The following is a 12,791-nucleotide window of genomic DNA, read 5'->3' on the forward strand; positions in this document are numbered from 1 at the left end:
CTCGCTATAATTGAGCGATCATATGCACTATATGCCAGTGCTCTTCAACCTTTTATGGGTTGGTGAACCCCTAAAGTTGTTGCGTCGAACTCATGCACCCCTGATTGCTTTAACGTAAAACTAATGAAGTTTCACAATTCCCAGTGATGCAAGATATAGAATTCATATAAAAAATGTAGGAAAGTGGCTAAATTGGTTAAAAAAGTTTAAAATGAAAAAATATTGCTGAAAATTGTTGAAGTTTGTGATGCACCCTTGTATACCTTTTTGCACTGGTGCACCCTATGGTGCACCGTGCACACCAGTTGAAGAGCACTGCACTATGCTTTATAAAACTATGATTGGTTAGGAATATTACATAAGGGGCAATTATTTCATTAAGGTTTAAGATATATTTTGGATTTAGCGCTTTTGATCAAACAGTGAAGTAATCCATCCTAATTACTCGTTAATTATGCAATTTTAAATCTGAAAATTTCTTCTAAATACAGTCGGTATCAAGATATGTTAGACAGCATGCTGGAGTGGATGTCGAACACGTATAGAACACGATGAGACAGCTACACCAAAGCGTTATCCTAAACGGTAGATTCTTTGATACATTACGAAACAACAGAAACTGCCATAATTAAAGAGCAATGTGTGCAATAATTATAGTAGTGCGGAAGCTAATAAGGTTCCAATTACCTACACATGAGAAAGATAGTATTTCAGATAAGCATTCTGTAATATGTATAAAAGGCATTAGGAAAATAGCAGGCGTATAAGCCATGTAGTAATTTAGTAAAGCACTAAACAAAATAAGTTCAAATTTGTCGTAACGCATCAATATAGGTATTAAAGATGAATATTCAGCAACTAATGTTTCGTTTCTTCAGTTTATTACATTTGTGTGATGGATTTAAAGTGAGTATATGCAACTTTCTTACAGTTAAATATATAGCACAATGGGGAAAGATGGGACACTTAAGCACATATTGCCAAATTTCCAAAATCAAAATAGATGACGATTTTTGGGTAATACCACGAATTAGTACTATCATTCCTTTATTAATTGACAACAATTTAATAAAATATAATAAAACACACGGGGAGTTATTTAGCGATCCGCACAACAGGTGAAATTTCACAAATTCGAAAACACACAGGATAAGATGGGACAGTTTAAAATCATTGTTAATTTTGATTAATAAGTGTATTTATAAATAGGAATATACGTAAATAACACGAAATAATACTGTACGCTTTGAAAATTAAGTCTAAACATTATTTTTCTTGCCCTACTGCTATAGTTTTTAACATGTTACCTTTTACATTATAATATTGCATAACAATTGGTATTGTTTAAAAGACAATGGGTAATGTTCGAACATCCATGGATAAATATTGTCTCCTACAAATGTATATGAACCAAAGAAATAAAAAAGAGTAGAACGCGCAACTGCCCAAAACCGTGATATAGTAGGGTGGGGGAAAATGGGACACCTATTAACTCTATTTTCTCGCCCCATTTAGTAGTAAACAAAGAACATTCAAAGAAATATAAAACTATATGCCCACGACTCCGATTGGTCGTTGTTAATTGTTTAAAACACGATCAGGATATTTGGACATTATGTGCTAAAGGTGTACCATCTTCCCCCACCCCATTTTATATTCTTTTTTCTATTCACGTGACCGCCAACTCCGTCCCCATTTCGCTTGGTCTTCATTGTAAAAGATAGGCGCACAGTGATTTGAGGAGGTTTTAGCTGTTTATTTTAAAAACTACACTAACTATTCCAGTTTATTAGGCCAGTTTAGTTTTTGGTAGGTTAACGCTTACACTTTAGCGCTTGTTTAGGAAAATTAATTATTTTATAAATTTAATTAAAAACGTTTAAACAAACGGTTTGTTAAAATTATATATATGTTTGGAAATAGTAATTTTCCCCATAAACTTAAATTAAATCAAAAAAAAGAAGAAAAACTACATAAAACGCCCTGGCTTTCATATAGCCTACTATAGTAAACGGAAACAAGTCGTGAAAAGGAGAGTGTATCATGCTCTCTCCTTTACCGACATTAGAGATGCGCGTTCTATTCTTTTTTATTTTTGTGATATGAACTTGTAATAACAGAAAATTGATTATAACTGTTTTTATTTTTGCTACAAATTAGGTATTACTACTCTGTTTTTGGCACAAGCAACTTCTCATAAATTATCACCAAGTGCGAATGACCAAATTTCGAATATATTTTCAAAATATTATCTTTTTATTATATCAGTATCTTATAGTTGAATATTTCCTGAGGTATAAACTACTAAATTAAAAGCAAACCTTTCAAAGTTTGGCAATGAAAACATACAAAACTACAATGTGGGGGAAGATGGGACTCTTAATTGAAATATATTTACATTAGCAGTATTCTGCAACTTGTAGTTAACCTACCGAATTTAACAGGCTGTGCCATCTTCTTTGCCATGTAAACTTCATATATATAACAGTAAAAACCGACATTTTTTGGTTGTTTTTATTTCAAATTAAAGTCATATTGACCCCTGCCTACTTTCTTCATGCTTATATCTCAGTGTTTTTTTACAAAACTAAAACTAGTTTTATGAGATAAAATCAAACTGTACGAAATATTTAAGGTGGTTTTATAAAGCTATGAAACTAGTTTAGTCGTTCGCACACGCAAACTAAAAAAATTCTTCGACTTTACTATAATTTAGCGAACATTAAAAATACCACCTTACTATTTCGCTTTTTTTCACCTGTTCAAAGTATACTGTTTCTATTTTACATATTTTTTTAATATTTATAAACAGTAATCAGCTTTGACGGGCGTTTTATAAAGTCGTGATAATACTGTCGAGCAATTCTGTAACCTTATTTTCCTGATTATCATTAAATAGGGGTCCGTAAAAAGAAAATTAAAAAATGTCTCGTCTGACAAAGTGTCCCATCTTCTCCCACCCTACTATACCAATCTTCTTTCTCTATTAAGTATATGACAGTTGCATGTATAACTCCTTAGGCTTAACGGAACGAGGACAGTCGTTATAATACCGATGCCCTGTTTTATACACCTTGTTATTTTTAAAAACTAGAAACGATCAAAATTGGGTGACACACTTTGTAATAAAAAATCACATGCATTGTAGCAAAACAATTTGTGACTATGTCACGCGTATGATTCGTAAGACGTCCTAACTTTTTTTGTTGTTGTAGGTTTCAGTGGATATAGACATGAATCGTGTCATTCAAACTGTTGATCCGTTGTCGCCTTCATTGGCGTTGAACCAGAACATAATTCAACAAAGATGGATTGATCATTTTAAGTAAGTGGTGCGATTGAAAGTTCTGAAAGAAATCACGTATTTATTTTGTGACGGGACAATTGTCTGTAGGACCGACAGATTGGGAAACTATATATTACAAAACCACATATAAAGCACACGCATTTCCTTTCTGAGGACATATTATAAAACAGCGACCAATATTTTGTTTACGTGCATTCGTCTAAATCTAGTTGTTGGCCTGCAGCATGTCCATCCTTAAGTAAGATACTTACCGATAAATGCTTCAACCAGCAAGGTCTACAATAAGCCATTTTCCAACCCACAGTGGCCCATCAGGTTAATACTAATTTACAGCGGATATACGGATGAATGTGTAAAACTATATTTTTTTGATATATGGATACCATATATACCACAGATGGTGGTATATATGCAATATATAGTTACGGATGTAACGTTTATATGCAATATTTAGATATGGATGACAATTTATATACATTGTATGGTTACAGATGATGGTATATACTATATATAGCTTTATATAGTTTCGCATAATGCTATATACATATATATATTATGTATAGTAGTGTGGGGGAAGATGGGAAATGTAAGCAAATGTTGCCGAATATTCCCAAAATCAAAATATGTGAAGGTTTTTGGGTGATACCACGAATTAATACTATCATTTCTTTACTATTTGACAACAGTAAAAAAAATTAATAAAAAGAGGTATTTAGTGATTTGCACAACAGGTGAAATTTTACAAATTCAAAAACACAAGATAAGACGGAACAGTTTATAATCAATTTTGATTATTAAGTAAATTTATTTTATAGGAATACACGTAAATAACACGAAATAATACTGTACGCTTTAAAAAATTAAGTTCGAACTTTTTTCCTTGCCCTACTGCTATCGTTTCTAACGTGTTAGCATCTTTCCCCACTCTACTATATTTTGTGAGTTACCCGTCCTATCATGTAACTCATAACTAAAACATCCTGCGTATATATTTCAAACCCTGTTTTTAACAGGAATGTTAAATTTATGAAACTGGCACGAAGTCTTGGTCCCAGCTATCTACGTGTTGGTGGAATTACAGCGGATGAAATAACGTTCGTTATGAATTCAAAAACAAGAATGAAAAAACCTTACAGTGAGGCTGCTTAAATTTTAAGTTATTTTTACGGGTTCGTAAAATTGTCGGTCAATGTGTTTAGAGCGCTCACTAAAGCTGCTGTCAAAATACACAAACATTTCAAAGCCTCGCTTCAACGTTACAGCTTATGTAAACTGAAAATATTCAATCACGTAAGAGTTTTGCAACTTTAATGTTTACCATCGTCCATGTTTTTTACAGGTTGTTCGGATCGCAAACTAAGTGGACGAAGAAAGATAATCTATAGCAACAAAGAAAAATTAGAAAGAGCGTCTATCGTTATGACTGGTATAAAGTATTAGTATATAGAATAGTGTCGGACAAGATGACATCACTTGTTTATGTTTATACGGTTCCCCATTTATATATTAAAAAATATATATATTACACTACTGTTTTATTCAAGAATATTTATACGGTCCCACAAAGCACTTAATATTCAAAATACACACTGATTTAGAATTTTACCCTATCCCATAATATATCCTATTTTCATTGTTTAATTCTACTGTTTCAAACAGACATGAAATAAAGAGGTAAATTAAAACAAATAACAGTCACATACAAAGTTCTTGATAAGCAGGATCGAGATGTATGAAAACCACCCTACATAATAAGTTACCTCGTCATGCTATTATAAAGAAAGAACAAGTGCGTAATACATTAATGTGGGGTTAGATGGGATACCGTTAGCACCTAAAGGCCATTTTTTTTCGATTGATTTTTAAACATTAAAGTACCTGACGAATGTTTACGAACAACGAAAGTTGGACACGAGACAAGCCAGTGACGTAAAAACTCGTTCTACTGTTAAAATTAACTAACGAACGGTCGCGTAGAAATGTGACATAGATATGATAATAAACGTTTACGTAAAAAAGTAAACACAATATCAAGTGGATAAAAAATGGAATAAAACACGTCCATTCTTACCCCGCCTCACTATATATCCAGAAGGAGATTGGGAAAAGTTAAACGAATTTTGTTCATGTGCTGGTTGGAAACTAATCTTTGATCTGAACTTGCTGATGAGGAACGGAAGTCGTTGGAATTACACGAATGCTCAACAACTGATCAAATTTACTGAAAATCGTTACCATGTTAACTGGGAATTGGGAAATGGTTGGTTTTTTTGTGGTATATTCCCTTATTGTTTGAACTATGCACTTTGTAAATTCTATTACAGTTGTACTTTTATTATAATCCATCGCGGCCTACCAGAGATACAATGAATAACAATAATGTTTGTGACGTACATGGCCTTTTAATTTCAAGCGTAAAATGTAAATTATCAGGCCTTACGTCTGGTAGGCCGTGAATCCACAAAGTTTATACGCAACGATCCATTTTAACATTGATGGTATAAGTTTTACACAAATTACCATAAAAACGCATTAACCTTTTGTATAACATAAATCATTAAATGATATGGTTGGGTAAGACGAGACGTTTTAAAGATCTTTTTCTACAGGTATCTATATTTAATGTAAACGAAGGAATGACAGTAATATTCGACAGTATTCTAACAAAATGCACGGCAAAGACGATTAATGTTGTTAAATAACAAATTTGGTATTGCACGAATTTAACTTGTTTATTTTAAATGCTCGCTTAATCATAATATAGTAGGGTGGGGGAAGATGGGACACTTTGTCAGACGAGGCTCTTTTTTAATTTTCTTTTTACGGACTCCCATTTAACGATAATCAGGAAAATAAGGTTACAGAATTATTCGACAGTATTTTATCACGACTTTATAAAACGCCCGTCAAAGCTGATTACTGTTTTTAAATTATAAAAAAAATATGTAAAATAGAAACAGCATACTTTGAACAGGTAAAAAAATGCGAAATAGTAAGGTGTTATTTTTTAATGCTCGCTAAATCATAGTAAAGCCAATGAATTTTTTTAGTTTGCGTGTGCGAACGATTAAACTAGTTTCATAGCTTCATAAAACAACCTTGAATATTTCGTACAGTTTGATTTTGTCTCATAAAACTAGTTTTGGTTTTGTAAAAAAACACTGAGACATAAGCATGAAGAAAATAGGCAGGGGTCAATATGACTTTAATTTGAAATAAAAACAACAAAAAAATATCGGTTCAACGTTATATATATGAAGTTTACATGGCAAAGAAACTAGCACAGCCTGTTAAACTCGGTAGGTTAACTACAAGTTGCAAAATACTGTTAATGTAAATATATTTCAATTTAGAGTCCCATCTTCCCCCACATTGTAGTTTTGTATGTTTTCATTGCCAAACTTTTAAAGGTTTGCTTTTAATTTAGTAATTTATACCTCAGGGGATATTCAACTATAAGATACTGATATAATAAAAAGATAAAATTTTGAAAATATATTCGAAATTTGGTCATTTGCACTTGGTGATAACTTATGAGAAGTGACTTGTGCCAAAAACAGAGTAGTAATACCCAATTTGTAGCAAAAATAAAAACTTTATTAATAGTTATAATCAATTTTCTGTTATTACAAGTTTATATACATTTGTAGGATACAATATTTATCCATTGATGTTCGAACATTACCCATTGTCGTTCAAACAATACCAATTGTTATGCAATAATATAATGTATAGGTAACATGTTAAAAACTATAGCAGTAAGTCGGAGTGGGGCAAGAAAAAGATTGTTTAGACTTAATTTTCAAAGCGTACAGTATTATTTTATTTTTACGTATATTCCTATTTATAAATACACTTAATAATCTAAATTAACAATGATTTCAAACTGTCCCGTCATATCCTGTGTGTTTTCGAATTTGTAAAATTTCACTTGTTGTGCGGATAGTTAAATAACTCCTCTTGTGATTTATTATATTTTATTAAATTGGTGTCAATTATTAAAGGAATGATGGTACTAATTCGTGGTATTACCCAAAAACCGTCATCTATTTCGATTTTGGAAATATTTGGCAATATGTGCTTAAGTGTCCTATCTTCCCTCATTGTACTATAAAACTCTTTCTTTTTAGTTTACGAGTTTGAATCATGAATTCAGTATCGTATTTTAACCAAAAAAATAAATATTTTTCGTCCCGTCTTAACCCACTTTGTAGATTTTAAACAATCTTGCCTTACCCTGTTTTCGAATTGGTAAAATTACACCTGTTGTGCGAATCGCTAAATAACTCCTCGTGTGTTTATATATATATATTTGGATTGTTGTCAATTATATGACAGTACTAATTCTTGGTATCACCCTAAAAAAACGCCAGGTATTTTGATTTTGAAAATATTAGGCAGTACGTGCGTAAAGGTGACGTCTTACCCCATTCCAGTATATATTTACGTGTTTAGACTTTCCGTGTCGAAATTTGTGAGTGACTTGAATGGACGCTTAAAGTTAAAAGGATTGCAAATATTTTATCGCTTTCTGGTGAACAACGATTTCTTCATTGTTCAGTTGGCAACAACTCTGGTTAACCCGCTCTTTTACTTTTAAAAAGAACCCAATTCGTATGAACACAAAATGGGATTGTACATATCACCTGAACAAGTGGGTGAAGGGTTTAACCAACTTCGGAAGTTACTTCAAGCATCACCGTGGTGGGAATCGTCTATAATAGTTGGCCCTGATCTAAATCACGTTGGAAGTTTGAATGCTGCCAAGTTTTTGAGCAGGTTTATTTTAAGTAATAATCTTAAACGTAACGAAGATTAGCTACCAATGTAACAATGTCTTCGGTCGTATTTGTTTAAAAACTTGTCCTATGTATGCCTCGAGCCGTATGCGCTCCTCCTGCTTCTGCTCCTTCAAATTTCCTCCCACGCTAATTACTTTCTTAGTCTCCAACGCCGTGACGTGGAAACGGCCGTGGTCTAAGTGAAAAGCCAGTACGTACTGTGTCGTGATAAGAGTTGGACGTTCCTTGTTTTTATGCTGTTTTACATTAGAATACGATTTTATCTTACCGAGTTTTACGAACCTGAAGACTACGTAAGTGTAACACAATGGCCTGCCACGTTTTAAAACGGCAACGATTTTTCAGTCTCTGCTTTTTATATATAGAATTGTAATCTGCAATACCTGTGTGTTTAGGTTTCTCAAGGCAGCAGGTCATACTATTGACGGAATCACGTACCATCAGTAAATACTGCATTTGTTGTTCGTATATCATGTACCCAACTTACCATGCTTAAAATTTATGTAGGTACGATATGAACGGGAATATTGCTGAACTTGCAGATTTCTTAAATCCACACACTCTGTATCGTATTCGTAGTCAAGTAAAGTTGGTAATGTTCATTGCTTTAAGAACCTATTAATTTTATTTTTGTTAACAGACTCAGCAAATCCTTGACGTTCGCTCGAAATACGCGCCGGATAAGTCGATTTGGCTTGGTGAAACTGCTTCTGCATATGATGGCGGGGTAAAGGGAGTTTCGAATTCTTTTGCCGATGGGTTTACGTAAGCTGTAGATGATATTATATTCTATCGAAAATTCTCGCGGTACAGTGGTTAGAGGATAATCGGGATGGCAGGGGCTGTGTATATGACAGTCGTTATCACACGGGTTTAGCACCTCGTGCCAGCTTACGAGTTACCATGTATGTTACTTTGAGGTTGATTATTTTTTTGGGATTTTTCTTGCAGTGATACTATCAGTCCAAAGTTAGTGTTCTTAATACCGTTATTACTTGCAATCGATGCGTCCATCAACATCGGCTAGTTATTACTAATTTATGCATTACTTAAATAGACGTCTTTGACTCAAAATAACGTCATCATATCAGGTGTTATGTTATTAAACCTATACAATATAACAAGCTCTGTTGTAGGTGGTTAGATAAACTTGGAACTGTCGCTCAAATGGGAGTTGACGTTGTGATGAGACAATCATTATTTGAAGGCAGTTACGCACTTATAGACAAACACTTTGATCCACTACCGGTATATTTAAATACATAATAGTTATTACTTTGTAAAAATCCGTGTCAAACTGTAGGATTATTGGTTGACCTTTCTCTATAAGCAATTGGTCGGAAACAAAGTGTTAAAAGTAACGCTGATTAAAATCAATAAGAAGAATGACAATGAGGGAAAAAAAGTTCGAATATATGCCCACTGTACAAAGGATGGAAGGTATTTACGTGCAGTTTGTAAAACAGTTCGGATAAAAAAACATCTAAAGAAATATATTTTCTAATTAATCGTGTTTTAAACTATTTTTCCAACGGTATTTCTCGTGGCAATTGTTATAAACTTCTGTAAGCACTCTTTGTTTACTGGCGAATTAGAAAAGTAAAGAGAATGAAAAAATATATGCTACGTTAACTACAGATATTTTATGTCAACCAAGTGATTAATCATTAAAGAATAATAGTACCGCGTAACCACAAAAATCAAAACGACGATAGAATGACCAATCAGACTAAGTTGTGTAAACTAACTTTATTGTCAAAATTTACTGACAGGTATTCTAAAGGTGCTGTCGTTTTATACTTCATCAATTTAAAAAATACCACAATTTATTTGTCAATAAATTCTCTGAAAAACCGAGGAGCAGTTATCGATATGTATCTTCTAACACCGGGTGAGAAGGGAAACATTACATCTAAGTAAGTGCAACATAATAACTTCTGACTTTGTAATATCTACATAAGTATAGTAGGATGGGGAAAGATAGGACACTTTGTCAGACGAAACTTTTTTTAATTTCCTGTTTACGAACCCTCATTTAATGCTAATCAGGAAAATAATGTTACAGAATTATTCGACAGTATTATCACGACTTTATAAAACGTGCGTCAAAGCTGATTACTGTTTTAAAATATTTAAAAACAAATATATTGGAAAATAGGCAAGGGTCAATAGGATTTTAATTTAAGATAAAAACAACAAAAAACATCGGTTTAAAGTTATATATATATATATATATATATATATATATAGTTTACATGGCAAAGAAACTAGCACGGCCGGTTAAATTCGATAGGTTAACTACAAGTTGCAGAATACTGCTAATGTGAAAATATTTCAATTTAGTGTCCCATCTTCCCCACATTGTAGTTTTGTATGTTTTTATTGCCTAAATTTTTAAAGGTTTGCTTTTAATTAAATAATTCATACCTCGGGGGTTATTCAACTATTAGATACTGATATAATAAAAAGATAATATTTTAAAAATATATTCGAAATTCAGTCATTTGCACTTGGAGATAATTTATGAGAAGTAGCTTGTACGAAAAAGATTGTTGTAATACCCAATTTGTGACAAAAATGTAAACTTTATCAATAGTTATTGCCAATTTTCTGTTATTACAATTTCATATACATTTGTAGGATACACTATTTATCAAATGATGTTCGAACATTACCCATTGTCGTTCAAACAATACCCATTGTTATATACAATTAATGTAATGTGTAGGCAACATGTTAAAAATTATAGCAGTACGGCAAGAAAAGGAATGTTTAAACTTAATTTTCAAAGAGTACAGTATTATTTTGTATTATTTACGTATATTCCTAGTCATAAATACACTTATTAATCAAAATTAATAATGATTTCAAACTGTCCCATCTTATCCTGTATTTTTCCAATTTGTAAAATTTAACCTGTTGTGTGAATCGCTAAATAACTTCTCGTGTGTTTTATTACATTTTTTTGAATTGTTGTCAAATAATAAAGGTATGATAGTACTAATTCGTGGTATTACCCAAAAACCACAATCTATTTTGATTTTGGAAATATTTGGCAATATGTGCTTAAGTGTCCCATCTTCCCCCATTGTACTATATATTCGTTGTTTAAGGGTTTCCAGATTCTAAACTACTGAAAACAAAAATAAGAGCATGTAACTGAATTTCGAATGTTTCACTTGTTATTTAATCAGTATATTTTGTTTGAATCACCCCTGAGGTATAAACTACTGAATTAAAGTAAATATTTTAAAATTTTGGCAATAAAAACCAAAAAATACAATGTGGGGAAAGATGGGACACTAAATTAAAGTATTTTTATATTAACTGTATTCTGCAACTTGTAGTTAACTTACCAAATTTAACCGGTTGTGATAGTTTCTTTGCCAGTAATCTTTATGCATATAACTTTAAACTGATATTTTTTTGTTCGTTTTATTTCAAATTAAAATCATATTTACCCCTGCCTATATTCTACTTATGCATATATATCTATATTCTACTTATGCATATATAAAAGGACAAAATCAAACTGTACGAAATATTCAAGGTTGTTTTATGAAGCTATAAAACTATAGTTTAATCGTTCACACTTGCAAACTACAAAATTTCATCGGCTTTAGTATTACTTTTGCGATGTTCAAAATAAACGCCTTACTATTTCACAGTTTTTACTTGTTCAAAATGTACTGTTTCTATTAGTATTTTGATACTTTAAAACAGTTAAATCAGCTTTGACGCGCGTTTTATAAAGTCGTGATATTACTGTCGAATAACTCTATACCGTTATTTTTCCTGATTATCATTAAATGGGGATCCGTAAAAAAGTGTACCATTTTCCTCCACCTACTATAACTGCATTATAAATGTAAAACTTTCTTACATTTCAGATCAATTCGATTAAATGGAGTAACTTTAAAACTGAGCAGTACGAATACTTTTCCCCGCCTTCGGCCTACGAGAATAGACGAATCCAAGTTAAAACTGGGCATTAAGATTCCTTCGTTTACATACGGTTTCCTTGTTTTAAGCGGAGCAAACGCTTTCGCTTGCTACCAATAATTCTAAAGTAGCCTAATGTTTGTAATTATCAGTTATTTTATTTCGTTTTACTTGTATATCATTTATGAAATAACGTGTGTTTAAGGTACCCCAACCAGTGTATATCATTATTTTGTTAGCGTTGCCTGAAAAATCGAATATATACCTGCATAAATAATTATAGTGGTCATATTGATCCATTTTTGTCGAACACTTAGTTATGTTGTTATTGTTAAGCACGTAAATGGCCGTATGGATCCCTTTTTGTAAGTGGTCGTATAGATATAGTAAGGTGGGGAAGATGGGACACTTTGTCAGACGAGACTTTTTTTTAATTATCTTATTACGGACCCCCATTTAATGATAATCAGGAAAATAAGGTTACAGAATTATTCGACAGTATTATCACGACTTTATAAAACGCCCCTCAAAGCTGATTACTGTTTTTAAATATTAAAAAAAAACATGTAAAATAGAAACAGTAGTTATAATCAATTTTCTGTTATTACACATTCATATACATTTGTAGGATACATTATTTATCCATTGATGTTCGAACATTACCCATTGTCTTTCAAACAATACCAATTGTTATGCAATAATACAATGTATAGGTAACATGTAAAAACTATAGCATCAGT

At 32.1% G+C, this 12,791-nt stretch overlaps 1 protein-coding gene across 1 annotated transcript; it reads left to right on the plus strand.

The window, feature by feature from the left end:
• The first annotated feature begins 357 nt into the window (after window positions 1-357).
• Window positions 358-12,328, plus strand: LOC149736247 (heparanase-like). The gene is made up of 13 exons (XM_089877191.1): window positions 358-906; window positions 3,216-3,325; window positions 4,321-4,442; window positions 4,647-4,733; window positions 5,400-5,567; window positions 7,912-8,086; window positions 8,505-8,552; window positions 8,617-8,692; window positions 8,750-8,874; window positions 9,246-9,357; window positions 9,413-9,549; window positions 9,882-10,025; window positions 12,000-12,328. Exons 1-13 carry the CDS (start codon window positions 844-846, stop codon window positions 12,169-12,171), a joined length of 1,539 nt encoding a protein of 512 aa, XP_089733317.1. The 5' UTR covers window positions 358-843; the 3' UTR covers window positions 12,172-12,328.
• Window positions 12,329-12,791: the final 463 nt, after the last annotated feature.

This window comes from Ciona robusta, chromosome 4, assembly GCF_009617815.1.
Source record: "Ciona robusta chromosome 4, ASM961781v2".
Taxonomy (NCBI): domain Eukaryota; kingdom Metazoa; phylum Chordata; class Ascidiacea; order Phlebobranchia; family Cionidae; genus Ciona; species Ciona robusta.